Below are 27,899 nucleotides of genomic sequence, written 5' to 3' on the forward strand. Positions count from 1 at the left end.
GAAGGAAGGAAGGAAGGAAGGAGGGAAAGAAGGAAGGAAATAAGGAAAGAAGGAAGGAAGACATCAATGTGTGAGAGGTTTGGTTGCCTCTCACACACACCCAGCTGGGGACCTGGCCTGCAACCCAGGCATATGCTCTGACTGGGAATCTAACTGGCAACCTCTCAGGTCGCAGGCCGGTGCTCAAGCCATTGAGCCACACCAGCCAGGGCAGAACATTTTCTTTTCATTATGTTTATCAGTTACTTATAGTTCTTCTTTTGTGACTTAGCTCATCCTGTCCTTTGCTAATGCCTGTATGTTAATTTTTCATTAATGCTATCTTAGAAAGGTCTCCCCTGATCACCTCCTCCAAAGCACATCTCCACCATCCCTGTCCCCTGCACTCCATCAATTTGATTTAAACATCCTTATAAAACATACCACAATCTGTAATTATGTTGCTCATCTACTTATCTATAAACCAGTTATATTCCCCACATCTCTGGAATCATGTAAGATCCATAAGGGAAGTAATCCTATCTATCTTCATCACCATTGCAGTCTTAGCAACTGAAACAGTGCCTGGAATACGGAATAGGGGATTAATAAACATCTGTGGGATGACTGAATCAAAGCACACAAAATTGAAATATATAAAGCATCCTAAAGCTCTGATTCAAGAATTATTTTAATAATGCTTTAGTTTAAGGTTAAATTAGAGTGTACCATCAATTTGGAATGTTTATTCATAATGTCCATACCTGATTGCTGGGCTTGGTGGACAAGCATTTTCCAAAGTAGAGAGTTTCTGTAACACAAAGGCTGTTACATGCAGGTCCGTCAATAACGCCAGTCTTGTACTTGTCACACTAAAAACAGGACATAAGTAGTTAAGAGAAAAATGTTCACAAGAAGAAACATAATAAAGACACCACAAAGAGATATCTATATTCTTTAAGAGAAGGTTCCACAATAAAAAGAACTCTGGCTTTGGATATGGACGGACTTGGATTTGAATCCAAGCTCTGTTCCTTACTAGCAATGTGATGATGACAGACCTTGTTTTGAATAGGATGTACACAGAGTTTTGAAACTTTTTCCCACTTAACATGGTCTGAGGTGGTATGTTACCTACTCTCCAAGAATAGGTACACTCTATTTTTTTAAAAAGCTCTGGTTTTAAAATAAATTGAAAAATAAAGTTTAAGGTACCAAAAGGTTTTAAAATAACAAAATAAAGTTACCTCTGTCATCCTTGAGATCATCCAAAAACAAGAAATAAACTGGGAGTGGTGAACCCATGATACAGTGTACAGAGGATGTGTTGTGGAACTGTGCACCTAAAACCTGCAGAATTTTGTTAACCAGTGTCACCCCAATAAATTCAATAAAAAGGAAAAAAGAAATAAAATTTTAAAAAAGAAATGCCAACTCTATCTTTGATAAAAGGAGGTACTAATGTAACCCTAAGATGCAATAAATGAGGATGGCCTGCCAAATTCAGTGAAAATTACACCACCGTCCAGAAGCATGCTAAGATTAAATATCTCCTGTGACTTCAATCCTCAGACAAAGTTGGCCAAACACGGCATAGGTGGTACAACTGGGAGAACCACCACCCTGTTTGCAGTGAAGGTTCAAGGGGCACAGCTGTAGGAACTTCCAAGGACTATATTTGGCATCATGAAGTAGCAGGGCAAGGTAGTGTTCAGTGACAGAAATCCTTAAATCATTATCCATGCTGGGGGTAGTAGTCTGTTAATGAAATAGGGGTTGGAAAACACTATATCATGAGCATCTCTGTAGTTGCTACGGAGATACACAGGCTGAACCAATCTGTGTGAGTGTCTTTGTCTTTCTGTCTCACCTGTTTTCTTTTGCAGACACACACAACACACACACAAACTCTGGGCACAGAAGCTTCACTACAGGCTCAGTTCACTGCCCCGATTGTATCCAAAAATTCTCAGTAATGAGTAATAATCAAAAGAAAATAAGCATGAGATCTGCACAACAAATTTACAAGAAAATGGAGCAAAGGAGTAGAAAAATCAAGTTTCAGATAATTAAAGCTTCCAGAAAAATGCTGCCCTGTAGCAGAACAAACATCGGTATGAATTCAAAGGACTTAATCAAACAGTTCAAAATAAGACCTCAATAGATAATAAGTGTTCAGTAATAGCAATGATTATTTAAGACAGTCAAACTTTCTTTCAAGTAAAAGGCATCAAAAGTTTTTGAAAATATAAGGATCAGAAAATATAACACCTAATAACGTCTCTTGAACTATTAGAGAATGAATTTCAAGCAACCAAAAAGTGAATGGAGAAACTAAACATGGATGCCCCTTGAAATGGAGGACTGGGATAAAAATCACTCTGGGAATCTATTTCTTAACAAAAGTTAAATAGAATATCTGATACTTACTAGATGCTTACTATGTGTCAGGCACTGTGCCAGTGCTATACTTTTAATATCATGACAATATCCCTGTTATAGCCATAGAATCTATTGTTACAACCACTATAAAAATAAGGAAACAAGTATCTGCTAAGTAACCTGCTCAAGGTCACACAGTTACAAAATGATAATACCAACATTCCATCTAGGCAGTCGGGTTCCAGAGCTCATTCTCTTAAGCAATACTGTATATTGTTTAGAATGTTACTACTATAAACTATACTAGTAAAAGTAATAAAATTAACAAAAATCAAGAAGGGACAAATAAGAAGATGGCATGTGGCAAAAAGATGTTGATTTCCTTATCTTTACCATCCGAAGTCTAAAAATAATATTTACATTTAATAAATCAAATTACAGAGATAGAAATATATCCCAAAGTATAGAAATGATCACCGGAAGAACTAATCATAATAATACATTGATTAAAATTGGGTGGAATAAAGAAAATGGGATGAATTGAAGTATAATAATTTTATCATATGGTCTAAAGAAATAAAGTACATTTTTATAAGTATAATACAGCCCTGGTCAGGTAGTTCAGTTGGTTGGAGCACTGTCCTGATATGCCAAAGTTGGAGATTCAATCCTAGGTCAGGACAACATGCAAGAATCAACCAATGGAAGCATAAATAAGTGGAACAACAAATTGATGTCTCTGTCTGTCTGTCTCTATCTCATCATTAAAAGAAAGTTATAGTATAAAGCTACTCACTGGAAGAGCTAAAAACAGAATACAAACCTTCCTACAGAAAAATTACCAGAAGGTACATGCAAAAAACAAACTAAAGAAATAGACAACCTCTAGAGAAAGAAACCAGTCTTTAAAAAAATAAAGTAGGTCATAAAATGTGATACAGAACTAAGTCATATCTATAAATGCCAATGGGATAAGTTCACCTAAATAAAATGTCCTGAGAAAACAGCGTCAAGAAAGTTGGAGAAAAAAAATGGTATGGATATATCCGACTAAAGCAGAAATTTAATCATGATCAGAGGAATTCTCTCAGCTACAGGAACATAGCCTTTTATTTTTATTTTATATGGGTTAATTCCTTAATTCTGTTTTCTTTAAATATTTTCTTAAACCTTGAATTTTTAATTCATCCATCTGTTTTGTTCTCTGTCATTTATTAATGTAATTAAGACTTTATATTCTTCTCTAAACAGCTCTTCAATTTTCTGTTTAGCTTTATCTTTAGTTTCTGATACATTGTTTTATTTTAATTGATTTTAGAGAGAGAGGAAAAGAGAGAGAAACATCAATTTGTTGTGTCACTCATTTACACATTCATTGGCTGATTCTGATATGTGCTCTGACCAGACATCAAACCCACAATCTTGGTGTATCAGGATGAAGCTCTAACCAACTCAGTTACCCGGCCAGGGCTCTGATGTATTTTTAAAAATATATTATTATTATCGTTATTTCCTAGATACTTAAATTTTTTTTAAGATTTTATTTATTTACTTCTAGAGATGGAGAGGGAGAAAGAGCAAGAGAGAAACATCAATGTGTGGTTGCCTCTTGTGTGCACCCTGCTGGGGACCTGGCCTGCAACCCAGGCATGTGCCTTAGACTAGGTATTTAAATTTTTGATTTGCACTTTCTCTTTGACTCAATAATTAAAATAATATTTAAAAATTTCCAGGTACATTATTGCTAATTTCAAGATTTATTATATTGTGGTTGGAAAATATTGTTTCTACCACTTCCACTGAGAGGAATATATAAAGTTTGGGTCTAATACTTCCCACAGTTTGCTGTGAGGATAAAATAGCCTTGATAGAGATGGAGAACCCTGTCCATGTGTAGAGTTAAGCGCCAGCACCTAGGAATTGTTGCCCTTCAGCTGTCATTAGCGGAGAGTTCCTAGGCAAGCCCTTGACCATGCCTGCTTTCTCCTTCAGGCCTGGTTGTAACCAAGAATATTAGGTTTCATCTTCAAAGGACAGGAGGAGCAGAGCAATAAGTCTTAGACTCAAGTTTTGGGGGGACCACACTGAGAGAGATGCTCAATACTTTCTTCCCCAGGGCAACTTCTGGAGGTTTTTAGGAAATGTAGAACCATCTGTTTGGCATCTTTGTTTGGTAGCAGATGGCAATCAATTTCATTGGCACATTTCTTCATTGGGGCAAAGGTGGTAGGAGTCCTGAGGCCTTATTCAGGAGCTGGCAGGGTTTCCAAGAAATTAAGACTGCATAAACCACATCCTCTGGTCACAAAGAAATGAGAAATGGACAATAAAAATCATGTAAAAATAAATATAGACATGTTTGGAAACTAAAAAGCACATTGCGTATCTGTCATAAGGCGGGTAGGGAGTTTAAGGGGTAGAGGGACTGAAAGGAAAAAGGACTCACGGACATGGACCGCAGTGAGGTGACTGCTGGGGGGGGGGGGAGTAAAAAGGGACTAAATGGTCATGGAAAAAAATACAACAATAAAAAAAATAAAAGCATATTCCTAATTTGTGGACTAACAGAGAAATTATAATGAAAATGCAGAATATCTAGAACTGAACAACAATAAAGGTATACACATCAAAACTTGTGGGATGCAGCTAATGCAGTTCTTAGAGGGAAATTTTCAACTTTAAATACAATGATGAAAAAACAAGAGACAGTGTAAGTAGTCAGCACTCAACTAAAGAGGCTTAACAACTAAGTTATCAATGATACCAAAACCTAGTTCTCTGAAATCTTTAACAAAAGAGATAAAGCTTTAGCCAGAAGGATCATGAGAAAAAGAGAAGGCGCAAATAAAGATGACTAGAAATGAAGGGGTTGTGAAAGTGAATAATATTAACAACTCTATGGCAATACATTTGAAATAAGCAATTTTTCTAGAAAAACATAAATAATAAAAATGATACAAGAATAGAAAATCTGAAAACTAAAAAACATTTTTAAAAAAATTGAATCAGAGCCCTGGCTGGGTGGCTTAGTTGGTTGGAGCATCATTCCAAACACCAAAAGACTGCAGGTTCAATTCTCAGTCAGGGCATATACCTAAGTTGCATGTTCGATCCCCGGTTGGGGTACATCAGGGATGTGACTGATAAATTTTTGTTTCTTATATCAATGTTTCTCTCTTTCTCTCTCCCTTTCTAAAATCAATGATCATATCCTTGGGTGAGGATTACAAAAAATTGAATCAGCGACCAAAAATACCAGGTCAAAGTATACAGTCTAGGAGGACCTCAGGGTGTGAAAAAGGATTGCCGTAAGAGTGAAAAATAAGTAACAAAAATGGGGACATGTGGCGAATCAAGATGGTGGAGGAGTAAGTGGAAGTCACACTGACTTCCTCCCAGGACCAACCTGGAATTACAACTAAATTGGGGAGAAATCACCTGGAACAAGCAACTGAACAAAGCAAGAGAGGAGCTTTGTAACCTCAGAGACAAAAGAATCGGCTTTAGTGCAATCTAACTGGTAAGCGAGTGCGGTACAGATCTCAGAAGGCGGGCGGGGCGCCCACGGACAGCAGCACCAGAAGGATATTGAAACAGCCAGTTGGATCCCCCTGAGAAGAGCGGGGTCTAAACCAAAAGCAAGGCTCTCTAGCCCACAGCACCAGAGCCCAACAAGTACACAGAAAACAGCCAGCTGAAAAAAGCGGCAGGGTTGCTGTCTGCCAGAGACAGGCGGATGGAGACACAAAGAACTGTTCAAAGGGCCAAAACATAAATTTTTATTTGCAGCCACTTACCCTGGTCTCCGGCAAATGTGGGGGCAGAATGGGCTAGAGACACTTGAGGAGAGACTGGGGAGGAGGCTTTGGGGAGAGAACTGAGAGAGTAGGTGGCCGGATCTCAGTGCTGACTCATCCCTCATGCAGCAGCAGTCATCTTGCTCAGGCAGAGACCACTCCCCCTGAGTGGCCACAGTGTCAAAGGACCCAATAGCCCCGCCCCCAGGTGGGAATCCACCCCGCTCTGTGCTGTCTAAGCTGCCTGCTGATTGCAGAGTAGCAGCCACAGACAGTAGATCCCTGGCTAAATGGGGCACAGAGAGGTCTGGCGACACTTGAGGAGGGACTGGGGACAGAGGCTTTGGGGAGAGGAAGGAGAGGGTAGCTGACGGGATCCCAGTGCAGACTCCTCCCCCATACAGCAACAGTGTGAGAGGACACAATAACCCGGCCCCTAGGAGGGACTCCACTGCGCCCTGAGCTGTCTAAGGTGGCCTGCTGAGTGCAGAGTGACTAGATTAACAGCTGAAGGAGACAGCCACAAACAGTAGATTCCTGGAAGTCCTGAACAGGCTGCCTAAGGTCAGACAGGGACGACATCTGACATCATCAGAGGCAGATCCAGAAAGTAAAAACAGTAGTCTCCTACCATAGAAGTTCACACCACAAAGTCAGGGAATCAAAACAGATCAACTTAAGAAGCAGAAGCAAAAGAGAAGAGTCTCACAAATAATGGGAAGACAAAGAAATACGCCCCACTTGAAGGGAAAGGAGGAATCCCCACAAAGAGAACTAAATGAAATAGAGGCAGGTAAACTATCAGATACTGCGTTCCAAACAACAGTTCTAAGGAAGCTCAATAAGCTCAGTCAGCTCAGAGAGAATTACAAACTACAGGGAAACTATGAGGGACTTTCTGCCAACTCTATCAGCATGAACCAGGACATAGAAACTATCAATAAGAGACAAGAGGAAATGAAGAATACCATTTCTGAACTGAAGAACACAGTAGAAGGAATCAAAAGCAGGCTAGATGAAGCTGAGGACCGAATCAGCGAGCTGGAGAACGAGTTAGAAAAAAGCTCCCAGAAAGAGCAAGAAAATGAAAAAAGACTCAAAAAGAATGAAGAGGCATTGAGGAAAATGCAGGACAACCTGAAACATAATAATATCCGTATAATAGGGATACCAGAAGGAGAAGAAGAGGAGCAAGGGATAGAGAACCCATTTGAAAAAAGTAACGATGGAAAAACTCCCCTAATTGGAGGAGAGAAAAAGTCACACAAGTCCAGGAGGCACAGAGGGTCCCATTCAAGTGGAACCCAATGAGGCCCACTCCAAGACATATCATCATTAAAATGGCAAATATCAAAGACAAACAGAATTCTAAAGGCAGCAAGGGAGAAAGAGGTAGTAACATACAAGGGAGCCCCGATACAGCTATCAGCTGTATTCTCAACTGACTTCTCAACACAAACACTGCAAGCCAGAAGCGAATGGCAAGAGATATTCCAAGTCATGAAAAACAAAGTCCTGCAACCAAGGCTGCTCTCCCAGCAAGGCTCTCAATTAAAATGGAAGGCAAAATAAGGAGTTTCCCAGACAAAAGAAGGCTAAAATAATACACCTCCACCAAACCAGCATTGCAAAATATGATAAAGGGACTGCTTTAAGATGAAGAAAAAGTTTCTCTGAATACCCAGTTCCTTTCAGAATTGCCAATACTTGATATTACCAATATTTTTAATACTCATTAATCTGGTTGTGACAATTATGTTATTTTAATTGTTCATTATTTGTTGAAACCAAACCTGTTTTAGTATATTTCTTGCCTATTTCTATTATTTTTTTAAAAAAAGCTTTAAATGACTTTTTGGTATTCTTTATCCATTTATTGATTAAAGGTTTGTAGAACATTTTTCCCTAAAAAAGACCCCCAAAACCTATTAACCATGTTTTAGATGTGTTGCAAATACTTTTCTGTTCTATTCCTGGTCCTTTAACTTTTTTTATATGTATATTACTATATAGTTAAATGTTGAATATAGTCATATTTCAATATTTACTTTATAGCTTCTGGGTTTGAATATTTTACTTCAGGTCATGAAAAATATTAGTTCTATCTTCCTCTAAAACTCTTTAGATTCTACATATTGATTTTTAACCCACCTGAATATTTCTTGTATAATGTGTGAAATAGGGCTCTATATTTGTTTTATTTCAAGTAATAGTGGTCCATGCACCTTATTTGTTGAATAAGCCTTATTTTACCCATTGATTTGAAATATCAACTTAGTCATACATCTATTAATCAGATATATACGTTTATCTCTAGAATGCTCATTATATTTCATTGATCTACTTGATTATTGTGTGCTGGTGTCATGTTGGTTTAATTGCTGAGACTTTATAAGGATTTAAAATTTTTTAAATATTTTATAATTAACTTTGACATTTAAAAAAATGAATAAAATCCATCTGCATTTAAAAAAGAAAGAAAGAGAGAGATGGAACGCCTACCTTTTGCGACAACCTGGATGAAACTGGAGAATATTAAGCTAAGTGAAACAAGCCAGTTGATGAAAGACAAATACCATATGATCTCACCTATAAGTGGACTCTATTCAATAAAATAAACTAATGAACAAAATAAACCACAGGCACAGAAACATGGAGCAGACTGAAAGTGACAAGAGGGGATGGAGAAAGAGGACAATGGTGGAAAGAAGGGGAAGGGACTAGACAAAGAACATGTATGTTCATGGACAGCAGAGTGGGAACTGACTGTGGGGGTGAGGGTGGGATGGGTGGAGGGGGGTAAAGGGGTAAAAATTGAGACAACTGTAATAGAATAAACATGATTTATAAATAAAAATATAAAACAAAAAAATCGGGATATCTGCAATAGTGTCAACAATAAAAATAAAGAAAAAATAAAATAAAGTAAAACAACAATAAAAAGGTAACAATGTAAATGTCCAAAAAATGAATGGCTGAATAAATTGTGCTATAGTCATACAGTAAAATATTATTTAGTAATTAAAAGATTTTGGCCTATACAAATCAAAAAGAACAGTGTTGAAAACAATTTCAAATGGAAAATGTTGCAGAATATGTGTAGTTTAGTACCATACTAAGTTTAGGAATACGCACAGCAATACTATATATTATTTATATACCCATATACAGAGTGAAATGATGAAAACATGATGGCATGATGGTGGTTATTCCTGGGGAGGAGGCAGGAGATTATCAGAGAAGACAGAGTTCATCTGTGCTGTAATGATTTTCTTCTTTTTAAAATGAAGCAAATATTGTAAAAGGTTAAGAGATGCTAGGTACCTTGGTATTTGTCATGTTGTTTTCTCTATGTTAACATTGTTCTAAGAGCTTTTCATATATATATCACTTTAATCTTTACAGTCTCCCATTTTACTGATAAACAAACTGAGGCAAGAGAGGTTACAAAGAGGTTAAGAAGCAGAACAGATTAGTGGTGGTGCTGAAGTCTGACTAACCCAGACATCTAGCTCCAGAGCTTATGCTTTTAACCATAGAGGTAAAAGAACCAAAATTAACATCTCTTGGAGAGGCAAGTGTAGGGCAGGTTTAACAATGGCTGGGTCAGATACCCGCCCCCAGTGCTCCTTCTAAGGGGGTCTGGTCACACTCATTGCCTCTGTACAAGCAACTCCAAGGAGGGTCAGGACTTGCATCTTTGTTTCCTTAGGACATTACACAAATGTCTGACATATAATCAAATGCATATAAAAAGCACTTGCTGAATGGATGAATGAAGTACATTCTGAGTGTTTATCCAGAAATGAGGCATTTATTATGAACAATTTCTGGGATAGGACTAATATAGCTAACCTCTTCAACTGTCCTGATGTTTGGCTCCTGAATCTTGAGGAACACTTTATCCATAAATCTTGCCCAGGTGGGGATTTAAATGTGACTTTTCCACAGTCTTGTTCAATCTCCCAACAAATAATCTTAAGGCTGTGTATTTCCTTCCTGAGCCTATATTCTTCCTCCCTCCTTTCCTTATATTCCCAAATCTAATATCATTTATGTTATGTTACCTGCCCTGGTAGAAAGTAGCATGACTTGAAGGCAGAGGCACTATCACATTCATCTTTGAACTTCCCCTTCCCCTCTACCAAATAACACAATATTTGGTAAATGTTTATTAAATAATCACCATAAAGAGCATGGTAATTCTTATTTTAAAACCTCACTGAGGATAAAATTAATACTTTTCTGTAATATTATTCCTTATCAGTTAGCTGGCAAGCAGTAAAGATAAACCTGGCATTCAGCTAAAAGAAACACATTCTTGTCTTGAGCAAAGGCCTCAAGCCAAGCCTGCATCAAAGAGGCAGTCACAAAAAAACAGGCTCTTCCACTTGTGGCTTCCATCATGAACCAAAAGCAAATTTCCCCCATGCTTGCATAAAAAGGATTGTTAGCCACATACTGTTTTTGTTTTGGTTTTCAGGCAGGGCCATACACAACTATATTCTGTTAGTAATCTGATATTCTAACTAAAAATACACAGAGATTATAAAGAATGTTCAACTTTACAATATAAGGCTCAGCAGACAATGTTAAAGGTTTTTCCACCCCTGAGATATTTTTTATTATTACCAAGATTTTACTATACACTCTCCTTTGCTTGCACATAGTACATAGTACCAGAAGATGGCGCTCTTTGGATAAATTTTACAAAACCCACCTAAAATGAAAGAATAATTTCATACACAATGGAAGCTGTACCACAGGAGCATTGACAACGAACAGATGCACAGTACTAGGTTTTAAATAATTTTCTAAGATTAATGTTCTAAAAAAATTGTATTGGAGGCCATCTTATCAATTTCTCCTTACCTAGGAAAAAAACAGCAGAATTGGGTTCTTAACAGTGCCTGAAAATTCTCCAAGTCGCTAGTCAGCATCCTTTCCCTACATCAGCTATTTAAAATCTTCACCATTCTCTGCACTCTCACTGTATCCTCACCTTCTCATTTCCTCCCTCTCTCCTGACTTCTTTTGCTCAGCCATTAACAGCTTTTGTTGCACTCTCTCTTTTCATCTCCCAATGCACACACTCACACACACACACACACACACACACACACCTTTCCTTCCCTTCTGTTATAGTGTCTCTAATTTACTTTAAAATTTCATCAGCATACACAGTGTGGTGCTGGTGTGCTGGTGGTGCTGGTGGTGAGTGCGCAGGTGAATTTACAGTCCAGGTGCTTCTGATAACCCTACTCAGGATGCAGGCTTGTAGAGGTGCTCAGATAGAGTTCTAATGAGGTAATAAGGAAACCCATGCTCCATATCTTGATCAAGATTAATCCATTTCTTAGATTTGTTTTTAGCAAATTAGGTTTTTATTGGTGAAATATGTGGCCTGTTAAGTAGCATGACAAATGTTAGAAATTATTGGTGCAGCTAAAGGTATTTAAGATATGTGAATTGGCTAAAATATGAGATATGCCCTACCCTTTCACAAAAAGGGTGTAAGAACCAGATGAAGCTATAACCTTTATCTTCAGCGAGGTACCAGCGCTAATCGTACAACAGAGGTTCTCGGACATTAGGGAGCTTCAGATCTCCTGGAGGTCTTGTTCACACAGAGAGCTGAACATCAGTCTCAGTGTTTCTGCCTCATTAGGTTTTAGGGGGAGCTGTAAATCTGCGTTTGTAACAAGTTACCAGATGACACCAACACTGCTGGTCAAAGGGACAACCTTCTGAGAATCACTGGTTCAGAATTTCTAGTTCCCTGATGCTAATTGTAAGGGTAATAATAAGCTTGCCTCTGGTGCATCATTGCTTCTGCCTTGAGGAAATCTTTCCTGCAAGTTGACAGAACTGCTAAAATGACAGAATTTCTTAGAACTTAGGAGTTTACAGATTGATTATACGGTGTTTTGTGATTACTTGTAAATAAATGTGCTGAATAAATGCCGGCGTGTAACAGAAATCATTTTCATTACAACCTAGTAATTTGGTTGTGTGGAAGTATTAATACCTGTCTCAAACATTTGACATGGCTGCCATTATCTTTCAAAATAGAACCTAAGAAGTATGCACGACCAAACTGGATTAGGTTAACTTAAAACAATTTCCCAACCGAAAGGTAGAAGCAACCCCAGGGTCCATCGATAGATGAGTAGATAAACAAAATGTGGTATATACATACAATGGAATATCATTCAGCTTTACAAAGGAAGGAAATTCTGACACATGCTACAATATGGATGAAACTTCAGTTTATTACGCTAAGTGAAATAAGCCAGTCACAAAAAAATAAATACTCTATGATTCCGCTTCCAAGGTCTCTAAGGTAGTCAAATTCATAACAACATAAAAGAGAAGGGTAGATGTTAGGTCCTCGGGTCAGGGGAAATGGGAAGTTGTTTAAAGGGTATGGAGTTTCAGTTTTGCAAGATGAAAAAGTTATGGAGACTGGATACATACAATGTGGATATACTTAACACTACTGATATTTACACTTAAAAATGATTAAGATGTACTATAGAAAATGGTATGGGCATTCCTCAAGAAATTAAAGATAGAACTACCATATGATCCAACAATTCTATTTGTGGGTATTTATCCAAAGAAAATGAAAACACTAACTTGAAAAGATATATGCACCCCCACATTCAGTGCAGCATTATTTACAATAGCCAAGATCCTGTTTTTTGTTTTGTTTTGTTTTGTTTTTACTAAATCTAGCAACACTACTTCCAGCCTCAATCATGTGCTTCTTGTTTATTTTTCCATATCCTTTACTACTCTATAAGCATCTTCAGTGCCAGGACATGTCTTATCTCTATACCTCCAGATTGTAGTACAGTGTTACTAAGCACAGAACTAAAATGACATGGTGTTTGATTACTGGCGTGTTTTTTCTAAACTGGCTTTCACCCTTAGTCTCTTTATTGCTTCTCAGGAATGACGGCAAAGGATTACAATGATACCACTTGTCTCAGGATCACAGTGAACATCACATGATATGAGCGCAGCATAACACACGAAGGCCACCAGAACTGCTATTATAATTAAACCAGTAAGATTATCCTTAGAATAAAGTGTATGTTTGTTAAGACTTGAAATAAACTTGTCCAGTAAATATTTTTCTATAAATTGAAAAAGAAGAGCTTGGTAACCTAACTCAAGTTGGCACAAAGGAAGACTATACTTTTCTTTGAAGGAAAAAATTAAGCTTGTACTTTAAAAACAGTATGTACCAAGTGGATTTGGTTCCATATATTTTAAAAATATAAGATAATGGAATAAAATGAACCTCTGGAGTCAAATAATAATTAATCCTAAGCAGATGCAAAGTTAAATGAAATCATTAGCTATGTATTGCTATCTAATAGAAAACATGGTTATAATAAATATATTAAATTTAGTATATGTTAAGCTAGTTGTTTTAAGCAACAAACCATCATCTCTAGAAATTAAATCATAAAAGAGACTGTAATAAAATTTAGAAGTTCTTTCCTCTTTTAATGCTTCAATTTTAAAGCACAGGGTCATATAATAGTCACAAAAGTCCACTAGAATGTCACTGTGATTCTTCCCTAGTACCCAGGTAGTATCTCACTCTGATCATAGAGGAACATGCAGAAATATCAATATTAAATACTGTTGTCCTGAAAATTGTACAGAAAAAAATGCTTTCTCCCTCTCTCACTTTTTTTCTTTTTTTAAAGAACCCAGCAAACTACAGGGTCAAACTGTGCAAAATTTCTTTATGATTATGATTTTTTTATTGATATATCCTTTATTTCCTCTTTTAAGACTGTTTCCTTTTCTGTAAAATAGGGAGCAGCTAATATTTACTAAGTGCTCTCCACTAGTACTTTCCAAGCCCTTCTCACACAGTCCTGCAACAACTCTACGGAGCAGGCATCTTCATTAACTCCATTCAACAACTGAGAAAAGCCAAGGCCAGAGTAAGCACAGGGCTCTCCCTGAGTCAGGCGGCCAGGAAGCAAGAGGGCCAAGGTGCTGGCCTGGGCAGCCAGGGCCGGGCCCAGCCACTCGCCTCAGCCCACGGGGCTGGGATCACAAGTGGGCCGATGGAGGCGAGGTGCCCAGACCCGGGCTGCACGTTGGGACCGGTTAACCACGTGGCTGCTGTCGTCGCTGCAGCTGTACCATTCTTGTCACTGTGGATATTGTTTCTGGCTACTCTTGTTGCTGCTGTTGTTTCTATTGTTGCTGCTCTCAATTCTATCATTTCTGCTGCTGTGACGGTTGTTGTTCCTGCTGTTGTAGTTCCTGCCATGTTGCTTCTGTTGTTCCTATTGTCCTTGCTGCTGTCAATTCTGTTGTTTCTGCTGTGTTACTGCTGCTGTTCCTGCTCTTGTTATTTCTGCTGTTGTTATTGTCACTGTTGTTGCTGCTATTACTGTTGTTGCTATTTTTGCTGCCATTGTTTCTGTTACTGTTGCTACTGCTGTCACTACCGTTGTTGTTTCTGCTGTTGTTGCTGCTGCTGCTGCTGCTGCTGTCACCACTGCCATTCCTGCTGTTGTTGCTGTTATTGTAGTTTCCATTGTTGTTGCTACTGTTGCTGCTGCTATTGTTACTGTTGTAGTTTCTGCTGTTCTTGCTACTGTTGCTATTGCTGCTACTGTTGCTGTTGTAGTTGCTACTATTGCTGTTGCTGCTGCTACTGTTACTATTGTAGCTTCTGCTGTTCTTGCCACTGTTGCTATTGATGCTGCTATTGTTGCTGTTGTAGGCTCCAAATAGGACTTGCTTAAACAGTGAGTGAATCAGAGATTTCTAAGATCAGAGAAAATGTACCGTACAATAAGGTATATTGTATAACATTATATTTAGCTTGGTTGGTTGAGAGAGAGAGAGAAGCACAACTGAAAAAAAAAATCCTCCCAAGCACATCTAATTAGTGTTGGCCAGTTTTAGAGAGCTGCCCTTAAACAACTTTCACAGGTTAACCCTGGCTTCCCAGGGTGTACCACCCCCACTCCATTTCCCTTCTTGGAAGTTTTAAAAGCCTATTATGCACTTCACTGGAAACAAGTTCTAAGTAACGGATATGACAGTGGGAAGTTTCATACTTTTATTAAAAATTGAAAATAAGAAACTTGAAATCAAATTGCAAATCAATGTACAATGTACAAAATTAATCCCAATTTTGGCTCCTAGCTTCCTAGAGACTTAAATTAAGAATCCTATTAACCTTATAACATCTTTTAATAACAATTATCCAGTGATTACAGAGAACATCTTAGGGAAATTACAGTAATATTCTACAGTGATTTCCAATGTTGAAATTATAATAGACTTGATTACTAGAAGAGACTAGTACACAGTTCATAATTTATATGAAATACATACCTGATTTGTTCAACATTTTACATTTGTTTTTTAAATTTACAATAAAATGACAAAAGAGGAAAATATATTAATTTACAGGCAGCCAAAACGCCCAATGACCAAGGCTGTAGTTCAGTGGCTACTAATACATGGTTCTGGGAATTCTCACATTTAACATTAATCGGCATCTTGCTCTTTGAGATAAAAGTGTTGAGGCAAGCTGGATTTATAGTTAAAAGGTGAAAGATGCTCCTCAGTGCCTTTCCAAATCCCTTCTATTTTATAAGACCCTGCAGAAGTTCTATCTTCTCTTTGGAGCCTTTCTCTACTATTCTTCCCACAGTGACCTCTCTATTCATTGAAGCCTTCTCTCTATGAATTTTTGTAGTACAACTATAGTACTAACTGAGTAATTTTAACCTGATGTGATGGTCTCTGGATGTGTCAACTTGGCTACCCTGAAGTCCCCAGTTAACAAAACAAACAATAATCTAGGTATTGCTGTGAAGGTTTTGTAGAGATGTTTAAAGTCCATAATCAATTGACTTTAAGAGAGATTCTCCTAGATAGACTGTGTGGGCCTGATTCAATTAGTTGAATGGCCTTCAGAGAACTCTTGAGGCTTCTCTGATTGCTAAGTTCTATCTGCAGCTAGCAGCTTCAGCCCGTGCCCAGGAGTTCCAGCCTGTCCTTCCTGACAGCCTATCCTACAGATTTTGTACTTGCCTAGGAAGCCCCCACAACTGAGTAAGCCAATTCCTTGTAGTAAGTCTCTCTTTTTTAAAAAAATTGAGATATAATTGACATATAACATTATATTAGTTTAAGGTATACAACATAATAATTTGATATTTGTATATACAAGTAAGTTTGGTATTTGTATATACAGATGCTGCTTGACTTACGATGGCGTTACGTCCCAATAAGCCCATTACAAATTGAAAATATCATTAAATCAAAAATGTATTTAATACATCTAACCTACAGAAAATCATAGCTTAGCCCTACCTACCTTAAATGTGCTCAGAACATTTATATTAGCCTAGAGTTGGAAAAACCATCTAACAAAAAGCTAATAAAGTGTTGACTACCTCGTAATCTGTGACGAGCATTGTCTTTACAATCATAATGTTGAAAAATCATAAATTGAACCATTGTAAGTTGGGGACCAACTATATTGTGAAGTAATCACCACAAGAACTTTAGTTAACATCCATCACCATACAGTTACAAATTTTTCTTTTCTTGTGATAATTTTTAAATGTAGTCTTCTGGCAACTTTCAGATATACAGTACAGTATTATTAACCTTTTAATACATGAACTCATTTTATCCTTACAACCACTTGAGGAAACATATATCATCATTAATCTTCATTTTACAGAAGCTAAATAACTTGCCCAAGCTTGGACAGCTAAGGAACAGCAAAGGTAGAACTCAAACCTGAAGCTCTTTTATTCCAACGCTTATGCTCTTAACCACTGCAATAGATATTACCCCTCACACACATATCTAAAAAAAGGGAAACAAACAGAGACAGATACACAGAGAAGAAGAAACTATGTAAGATGAGACAGACTAGGATTTTTAAACATAGACTATTCATTACACTCTGTCGATCACGTGTCATCCCTAACTCCTAAACAATGACCTCAGCTTGGAGGCAAAGCTCTGAATGGGGAGGTCACAGTAATCCTCTAGAGACTTTAAGTTCACTTTAATTTATAAGAAATGGAAGAACATAATTTTAGTATAATTTAATGCTTATTTTTCTAAAACTTGAAAATGATGAAAACATTTCCTAAGCCTAAAGTATATCTTTTCCCTAAGGCTGGATTTAAAAAAATGTGTAGTTTTTCTGCATTTGGGAATTATGTTCTTAAAACTTACCAAAACTGATCGTAAGGTCAGTAGTACTAAGACAGTACTAATATTGCATAGGAATTATTTGATTAGAACTAAGAAGTAAGCAGAAAAAATATTTTAAGTTATGTATTAAAGCTTCAAAGAGCTAACAAGACACTACTTAATCAAGACCTGGGAGAGGATAAGATTCAAGAGAGATGAACCTAGATTTTGTGACTGCAAATGCCTTCAGATGTATTACCTGAAATACACAGTATTATGAAAGATAAAAATCTAGTTCAATCCCTACCAAGCGTGGGATCATGGTACACCATGCTTTGGGCTGAGACCCTGAAGGGCTGAACCCCAGGGGTAAAGGTGAAGTTAAAAGGACCTCAGAGAGGTGAGCTGACTCGCAGCCTCTTTTTCCCTTGGGAATTTTGCTGATACTGGGCATGAGCAGAGGTCTGAGAACCAGTACTTCCTACTAGCAGAGAGCTGCTGTGGGGATAAGAAACCAGCAAGCTTTTATAGGAAACTAAGGGAGCCTCAAACATACAGCCAGTTATCCTGTTGGGATACGTGCCAAATCCTGAGGCTTTACAGAATGGGAGGCTAAAAATCTCATCGGAAAGCCTTTGAAAAGTAGAGCAGACGTTTTGGCAGTCTCACAAGATGCAGACTAGAGTTATGAACCTGCCAGAGGGAGAAACCCCAATAAATTCCCAGGCTCTCAGTTAAAATCCCTAGAGGGCTATGTTCTTGGAATGAGGATGAGCCAAAAACAGCTTGAGCTTTACTAGAGGTGCAATCCAGCCTCCAATCCGAATAGTCCATGATTGGGTTAAGACGATCAGCTACCATTATGACTGCCTACTAGAGGGAAGGGAAACTATCTGGAGGCATTATGTAAAAAATTGGAGGGCATGCCAAACACAGAATGACAGGACCAAAAATGAGATAAACATGGACAACAGAAACAGATCCAGATATTGGAGTCATCAAAAAAGAATTTTAAAATAACTATGTTCATGTTCAAGTAAACAAGAAAAAGGGTGGAGAAAAATAAATAAAACAATGGATAATTTCAATAGAGAATTGAAATGTATTTAATAGAATTAGGAAAGCAATGTGGAAGTTCCTCAAAAAGTTAAATACAGAATTACCGTCTGATTCAGCAATTCCACTTCTAGGTATATACGCAAAAGAACTGAAAGCAGGGACTCACATACTTGTACACCAATGCTCATAGCAGCATAATTTACAATAGCCAAAAGGTGGAGACTACGGTTGACCCTTTAAAAACACAAATTTAAATTGCAACAGTCCGCTTATATGTGTTTTTTTAAAAAAGCTTTCATTGTCCTGGCTGAGTAGCTCAGTTGATTGGCATGTTGCCCCATATAGCAAAAGGTTGCGTGTTCCATTCCCAGTCAGGGCACATCCTTAGCTATTGGGCCCATTTCCTGGTCAGGGTGCATATGGGGGGCAACGATTCAATGTCTCTCTCTCACACTGCTCACACTGATGTTTCTCTCTCCCTCTCTCTCCCTTTCTCTCTCTCTAAAATCAATAAACATATCCTCAGATGAAGATTTTTTTGAAAAGCTTTCATTTTATACTTTAAAAATATTTTTTTCTGGTTGCTTTATAGTTCTAATCAAACAATTCCCATGTAATACTAGTATATACTGTCTTAGTACTACTAGTTTTGGTAAGTTTTAAAAACATAATTCCCAAATGCAGATAGACTATATTAATTTTAAAGCCAGCCTTAGAGAAAAGATGTTTTAGGCTCAGAAAGTTTTTTAATCATTTTCAAGTTTTATTAATATAAGGAATAAATTAGCTAGAATTACATTCTGCTTCTATTTCTTATCAATTAAAGGAAAATAATGAGGTACTATAACTCACTCATAACAGAATATGTACCAACATATGCCTGAGTTTTGAAGGTTATTGTATTAATGTAAGATAAAAAATATCTGTTTCACTTGGCTTAATTTGTTAGAACAGTAGTTCTAACATCACCAGATGATGTTAATATTTCTTTCTGGGAGGGTTGTGGTAAGGGTGGCTATTTTTCCTAATTCAGGGTACTTGCTTTCTCTGGAGATGCACAATGCACACTAGTATATTAAAGACTTTGAGAAATCTTCAGTAAAGTCAGCTATTTACCTTTGTTTAATCCCCTGTTTTCATATATATTTGGCATTTGACATCTTTTATCCATGAAATACCTTGTAATATGTTCCTAGGCACCTAGTTTGAGAAAGGTGGTCTAGAAGAAGGGAAATAAACATTTCAAATAGTTTTGGTTATTTATATGATATTATTGTTGATAGTATAACTTGGGCTTCTTTCTTCTACATTGAAGGTGAGTTTTATAGGGATTTTTGTTAGCTTTAATAAACTTTAGCTTCCTTTGTCAGTCTTTTCTGACATAGGGTAGCAGAGAGAATATGAGCTTTATATAGAGACAGAATTAGGATCAAATTCTGGCTCCACCATCACAGGCAAATTCTTCTCTCTCTGAGTCACATTTCTTTATTTGTAAAATGGGCTTGGGAGGAGGGACTTTCATAGTATTATGTTAAGTATTAATGGACATGCAAAGTCCCTAGTACATTGCCTGGCCCCAGAAGTTCCTCCTATCTTAAAATTCCTCAAGGATCTAGAATGACCAATTGGAATGGACATAAGATTGATATCTTTGAACCTTGATCTGGACTCTCCTTTGCTAATTAATTCCCCTGCTGTTTATACTTCTTATATTATTTAGTAATTTCCCCCTTGCCTAGTTAAGAGGCCCTAATACTTCTATAGAATAATTTTTTAAAAATCCTGATAGAGTACCTTGAGTTAAATTGATTTTTATTTCCTTAGAATTTTGGAAAACTCAGGTCTCCCTGTCTTATGTTCCTATGATGGTTGTTATTATAATACTTATCTTACCTTACTGTAATTATTCATTTTCTTCTCCCATATAAGTTTGTAAGGTCAGGATCCCTTGTCCCCTGCTATATGCACACACCTAGCACCACTGGCGTGGGTTAAGAGTTACCACTCAATAATTATAGAATCTTAAAGTTAATAATTGGAATCCCAACCATCATTGTTATCAAAAATATAATTCTCAGAAGAAATGTTTAAATAATATTTATATCAGAATATATTAGCAGAAAACAAGGTGTTAAATGTACTTATCCTCAAACATTTAAAATACAGGGTCCGTCAGAAGTAAGGCCTGCTTGAGTGTGGTTGGTAGGGTAATAATATGGGTGTATAATTTATAGTTGTAATTTGAACGGTTCACCTAAAATGTCATATGGTGTGCTTGAGTGTGAGATTGTTATGTTACAGATTTATATATGCATGATATTGTACTGAAAAAGGGACAATATTTGTACCAGACCCTTTAATTATGGAACCAATAATTACCACTAGAAATCTTAGACTGATAAGAGTGATCTAAGATAGAGTCAAACATTAGGATAGAAATTAAATAATAAAAAAAGTATATGCTTTTTAGATAAATTTCTGGTATTCAAGAATGACTCCATTTATTCAAAAGATGTATTCTGGAAAGGTTGCCTGTACATAACATTTTCATACTCTAAATATTAAAAACCCTATCTGATTACAGTAAATTAATCTTAAAGTATATTTGACAAATAAAAATCCCTCTTGGTAATGAAAATGTTCTCAATACTAGTCTGTATTATATATTTAGACTTCTCAATATTAGATTTTTTTCAAAGTGGGGAATAGTCCTCACAACTTGTTCATGTCAAAATGCTAAGAAGTACAACTCTAAGGTCAAATTAACTTTTACTTTTTGAAAATATTATTAAATATGTAAGGAGTAAATATAATGTTATCAATATAACTTATTAATCTAGGTTTTTCCATATACCTGAAAATATAAAATACTTACTATTATTTTCTTACAGTCCTTTCCTCTGCATAGTTCTGTATAGGTGGAATATTGCACATATATAATCCAGCTTCCAACAAAAACTGCCAACCAGGAAAAGAAAAGATATTTCATCCGCACATGTGAGAAGCGAGCCTGTGAGTAAAAGAGCAGATAATCATTCATTCAGCACCAAATCAGCATTCACTGTCCTAGAACGCGAAATTTCCCCCCTTCTTGGAAGAACTCAATATATATTCTAGGCTTTCATATGGCAATTCTCCTAGAACAAAGTGTACTTTCACTGAGTTCAAACAGTACTGGTCTTAGAAAAGGAAGCTCCTAGGTCCTGCCAAGGAAAAAGGGAACAAAATACCCTTTAAAATGTATAACCTTTCAAATACCACCAGCATTGAAGGCTACTTATTTAGCACAAGCACGTGCACCATGCTACCCTGGACACCCTGCAAGATCAGGTAAAGAGAGACACAATTTCTATTTACTACAAACTTACAGAGGACTGTTTCAATAAGAATCTTGAAGTTCTTTATGGATAATTATGCTAAAAATAACTGTGTTTTTAAAATATAAGAACAAAGAATTTGGCTAGTTGCCCAATGCCTCACAATGAGGTACAACCAGAGTAAGAAATCAAACTCTTATTTCCCTACTGTGTTCACTAATGCCTTATGTTCCTTCTATTCAACCAACCAAATGCTTCACCTGATAGATATTCTGCAAAGTTGAGAATGTTAAACAATTATTAAAGAATAAATGATTGGAGAAGAAAAGTTAAGACATATAAAGAATACATTACTCCTTGCAAGTCTGCTTGTAAAGCTGCAAAATAAGATGTTTAAATACCAGTCTTTGTGAAGGTAACAGATGGTGAATCCCATTACCAAAAGCATAAGGGCAACAAATTCACAGTTAAATAATAGGTCTCTAAGCTTTATTGTTTTAGTTTTATTAAAATAATAAATTTATTAATTTTTATAAAAATGCTTTTAACACATTTTTTTGTATAGTCTAAGTGAACTCAGTAAAAAGAAAATGCAGACAATTCCAAATTCAATCACGTAAATGACAACAATACCAAGGGTTTTGTTTGAAAGACATTTAAAGTTAGTTGGCCCTGAAATAAGCCAGTCAGAGAAAAACAAGTACCATATGATTTTGCTAATATGTGGAATCTAATGAACAAAATGAACTAACAAGCAAAACAGTGACAGACTCAGAGAGAGCAGGCTGACAGCTGTCGGGGTGGAGGGGCGGGAAGAAGGGTAGAGAGATAGAGCAAAAAAAAAAAAAAAAGAGAGAGAGAGAGAGAAAGAGAGAAACTCACAGACACAGACAACAGAGTAGTGATTGCTGGGGCAGGGGTAAGGTTGGGAGAGGAAGGTGGAAGAGGTACAGGGTGGATAAATGGTAATGGAAGGAGACTTGACTTGGGATGGCGAACACACACACAGTGTACAGATGATGTGTTCTAGAATTGTGCACCTGAAACCTATATAATTTTGTTAACCAGTGTCACCCCAGTAAATGCAATAAAAAGGAAAAAAAGATGGCCATAATAAGAGGTCTAGTCATCAGACAGAAATGGACATATAATAATATTATGAGGCTTAAGTATGATTAAATGACATACCTATAGAATGTAAGTACATTCCTCCGCACATAGAAAAACATCCAATAAATGTTATCTAAATCAATATGCAAGGCACTAAGCAAAAAAAAAAAAAAAGAAATGCTGCCATTATTCTTTTTTGAACTTGCCAAGAAAACTGAATCTGAATCTGATCAAGCCTTTAGCTCCAACTACCAGTTTACAGGAAACACAGGAGACAGAGAAACCTAATACAGTGACACTTAAGTGACACTATTTGACTACAATCAGCAAACTCTAGGCTGTGGGTAATGCAGCAACACACAAGTTTCTTCAAGAAATAAACTGTAAGGGGGTAAGAAAAGACAGTATGAGAAAAACTAATGATCAAAAATATTTAATACATTAAAGAAATCAAATAATCACAATATATGGATTTTTCTTTAAACATGCCGATCTTTTTTGAGTCCTGATTCAAGAAAAGATATGTGTGTGTGTTGGGGGGGTGACATTTATGAGATAACTGAAAATTTGAAGACTGGCATGATACCTGATGATATTAAGGAATTATTTTTATATTTTACTCAATAGGTATGCTAGGGGTCTGTGGCAATATTTAAAGAGCCCTAATCTTTTAAAGATAGATACTGAAATATTTATTAAAGAATTTATATATCTGGAATTTGCTTCAAAATGATATGGGAAGGGAAAAGTATGGGGAGTATGGTTGAAACAAGATTGGCCATGAGTTGATAATTGTTCAAGCTGGGTGACAGGTACATCCCTTCTTTGGTATATTTTTTCTCTCCTGATTCAAAAATCTTTATATTGTACAATAAGACAGACTGCCACACCAAGACACCCCTTCCCACACATTCATTCAGCAGCTATTTATTGATTGTCTACGATGTGCCAAGTAACACCTTAGGCACTTTCAGCACATCTCTAGTTAGGGACAAACACAAACTAAATCTGCCATAGAAGTACCATTAAAATAGTTAAAAGCGTAACTTGAAGGGCCATGGCATGACATAATTTTACTCTTAAAAGTCTAATCTTATATTAAGTTAATACTTTAAATGAGTTTTTTGAGACAGGGTTTTAAAACAAGATTAATCTCAACTCATCTAGTAAAAGAATTAGGGCAGACCTGACACTATATTCTTTTTTCCTCTTCCTGCCTTTGTCCACAGCAGGAATACGTCACTGAGTAAAGAAAACCACACAGACTCTACTGGTGAATAGGGTTCTAACCCAGTGTTCAAGATTCAGTCCTAACTTCTTCTCAAAAAAATCTAGTGATAACAACTGTATTTCAGATTCTCCATCAATAACTTTTATTTAGGTTTTTGTATAAATGTTCAATAAAACTGCCATAAAATTCTTTCTAACACATAGTAAGTTTAATAGATATTGGAAGCTAAGACTTTTGCATATTTCTCCCTCATATGTATCTAATTTAATAAATCAAAATCATTTTGCATTACTATATAATTCAAATAGCTATATTTTAAATTTTTCTCTGGCATATGTTTAAACTGAAAAACAGCCTGTGAACTGGCTTGCCTGCTGAGTGCTCGTCACGATGCAGAATGCCAAAAATTTTGGAGAGGAAGTTAGATTAATGACGTTCCCAGCAGGGCACTGGAGATCACCTGTTGTAGACATAATGCCAAAAGGAGTGAAACACATTTTTATTCCAGCATGCCATGGAAAATTACTGTGATTTTGGTGTAACACAAAACAGTACAAGAACCTTCATGTGTGCTCTGATATCTACAGATCCTGCTACTTCATATTTAAAATAGCGATTGAAGAAAAACAACCATAAATGGCATGTGTAGCTATTAACTAATTTTATTGCTCTGTGTGACATTCACTAAAATGCTTCCAGTGGTCGGTTCTGTACCAATTACCCAGACAATCTCATCTTTGATTAAGAAATGTAGTTATTGTAGTTATTGTTTCTGACCTTTTCATTTATGTTGAACTATTGAACCATCCAAAATACTGCCTAGCAACATTTTTATTCTGCTAATTTTGTGTCTAGCTGATACACTGCTTTATTTCAAGTTATGATCCTGAAAAGCATGATAAAGATTTTAGTAAATGCACTATGGCAGCGATTCTCAAGTAGAGTCAATTTTGTCTCCTAGGGAACTCTTGGCAATGTCTGGAGATAATGTTTGTTTCACAACTGGCGAGTGCTACTGGAATCTTGTAGGTATAGGACAGAAATTCTGCTAAACATCCTACAAGTACAGAAAGTCACTCCCCTCAACAATAATGATAATGACAAAGAATTACCTGGGCCAAGTGTCAACAGTGCTAAGGCTGAGAAACCTTGCATTAATGGTTACGTGATAAAATGAAAACAAAAATTATGGGATTGAAAGAATCAAATTTATATGACACTATCATTTTATTTTAAATTAGCCTTTAAAGCATAATACTGCTAATTATAAAAACATAACCTCTCTGGAAATAACAATTCTTTATAACGAGTAAATTAGTATCTTATTATAAATAAAGAAAAATCACTGGAGATGGAAAAGACATAAATGATGAAACTGTAATGGGGTACAGAGCAAGGTTACCCTGAAAGTTTAAGATACATTGCATAACAATGGCAAGTTACTGATTTGTTAAGCAATTAAAATGTGACATGTAAATGTAAACTGTATCAGAACTTAAAACAGTCCTCAGTGAACCCAGGTTCTATTTTTTTCTCATCAAAGTACTTTATACCAGAAAGCAGTACATGCTCAGTGTAGGAAAAATGGACAATAACTATATAATTTTATAAGATAGATAACCTGGGAATATAATGTACAGTATCATTAACAATACTATTTTGTATATCTGAAAGTCACTTAGAGAATAGATCTTAAAAGTTCTCATTACAAGAAAAAAACTTATTACTATGTATGGTGATGTATGTTAACTAAACTTATTGTGGTAATAATCTCAAAATATACACATATATCAAATCATGTCATATACCTAAACCTAATAAAATGTTATATATCAAGTATATCTCAATTAAAAAACAAAAAAAAAGTTATGTAAAAATATAAATGATGCACTGTGGTATATTTCCAATTTTTCATGAATCTAAATATGTAAAATAGATTATCTTTTAAGAAAAATATTTGGGGTCATATAAATATCATTTATCTTTCACTTAACATACTATAAACACGTTCCTAAGCTAATAGTCTTGATATTTTTTAAAAAATATATTTAAATGGATGTATAACATTTAACAGTATGGGTTTGCCATAATTTATGTAACCCTGTCTCTACTGTTGGACATTTTCAGTATTTCCAATAGCGTGCTATAATAATACTAACAACACTGTTAGTGAAAGCCAATATTTATTAGTACGACTTGCTACCAACTGTTATTAGCACTTTCTATATACTAATTTACTTAATCTTCATTTTATTTTTTTAAAGATTTTATTTATTTATTTTTAGACAGAGCGGGGAGGGAGGGCAAAAATGACAGAGAGAAATATCAATGTGCGGTTGCCTCTTGTGCACCGCCCCCTGTGGACCTGGCCCGCAACCCAGGCAGGCGCCCTGACTGGGAATTGAACCAGCAACCCTTTGGTTTGCAGTCCAGCACTCAATCCACTGAGCCACGCCAGCCAGGGCTTAATCTTCATTTTAAAATTTATGATCTGGTGTAGTATATTGTAAAATTTATGATCAGGGTTGGAAAACTATAGCCATGAGCTAAATCCAGACTGCCACCTAGTTTTGTTTTACTGGAACACTGTCACCCTGTTCATTGGTGTATTGTCTGAAGTTGCTTTCATACTGTAATGGCAGAGCTGAGTGGCTGCAACAGAGACTGGATAGCAGGCAAAACCAAAATATGTTGAAACCTGGATTACAAATATTCATTCCTACCCCCTGCCCAACTTTCACTGCCTCACTGATGTTGGGGTTGGCCATGTGACTTGCTCTGGCCAATGTTTGTCAGTAGATGTAAAGAAAAGTGTGCAACTGGACTTCTTGCACTTAGGACACCGCTTAGGGAAGAACAGATGCCTGGTAGTACAATGGTCCCAGGAGAATAAATGACACTGTAGCCCACCTGAACCAAGCCTGAACCAAACCTGTAGTACCTCTGAGCCAAGCCCACAACAGAAAAGCTGAATCCCAACTGACCTGTGGATGAATGACTAAGAAATAAATGCCTTTTGTATGTTTGGAGGCAATTTGTTACAGAGCATTGCTGTGGTAACTAACAGGTACTAGAGGGAGTTACTATTATCTCTGTATAAGAAGTCAATGAGTAGGAAACTATTCATTAGTTTTCAGATGGAGAAACTGAAAAATATACAGAAGTTAAGCAAAATTACACTAGCAGTAAGTACAAGAACCACAATTTGAATTGAAGCAGCCTGGCTTCAGAGTCTGTACTTGCTCTACTCTACTGCCTGTTGCATTAAATATGTAAAAATTTGCCTGAGTATTTGATTATTTCTTCAGGAGAGATTTTAGTAAGTGAAGTTTCTAGGTCAAAGACTATATAGTTTTAAAAGATGTATGATACATAATGTTACACTACTTTCCAAAAAGATTGCAACAATTAACATTCACTGGTTTTTCAAATGCACTTTTTTTACCTTCTCTAGCATCCAATTCTATAACCGATTACAGTTTTAGTTTCATTTCTTTGACAGTGGCCTGGGTTTTTTCTTTTAATATACTTTTTGAATCTTTAGCACTAGATTTTGCAAAAGCTATAGTATACCTAGACTAGTGGAGAACTGAATAGAGTGGATGAATAATAACATCGGGATTTCTAAAATTCAGGGTTTCATGGATGTAGCTAGAAATTTATTTCAAAGTGATTACAGGATGCAGGAGAGCTAGTCAAATTTTAAAGTATTCTAAACACAGGCATGACCTCCATCAAATTCAGGTATCTTAAGAGCTTCTGTGTTTGATTACTTTAAGCCTGACCTAGAATAATTGGAGCACAGAGAAAGCTAAG

General features: G+C 36.4%; 1 protein-coding gene across 2 annotated transcripts in view; it reads right to left on the reverse strand.

The window, feature by feature from the left end:
• The window catches only part of DIPK1A (divergent protein kinase domain 1A), a 97,320-nt gene that overhangs the window by 10,369 nt on the left and 59,052 nt on the right, over nucleotides 1–27,899 (reverse strand). For both annotated transcript variants that reach the window (XM_054592143.1, XM_054592144.1), the window contains exons 2-3: nucleotides 21,301–21,435; nucleotides 744–851 (exon numbers count right to left, since the gene is read on the reverse strand). In XM_054592143.1, the coding sequence (XP_054448118.1) occupies nucleotides 744–851; nucleotides 21,301–21,435 (243 nt within the window). The remainder of the gene's footprint in view (nucleotides 1–743; nucleotides 852–21,300; nucleotides 21,436–27,899) is intronic.

Source organism: Pteronotus mesoamericanus, unplaced genomic scaffold (genome assembly GCF_021234165.1).
Source record: "Pteronotus mesoamericanus isolate MK-2021 breed Mesoamerican mustached bat unplaced genomic scaffold, CSHL_Meso_final scaffold_31, whole genome shotgun sequence".
NCBI lineage: Eukaryota > Metazoa > Chordata > Mammalia > Chiroptera > Mormoopidae > Pteronotus > Pteronotus mesoamericanus.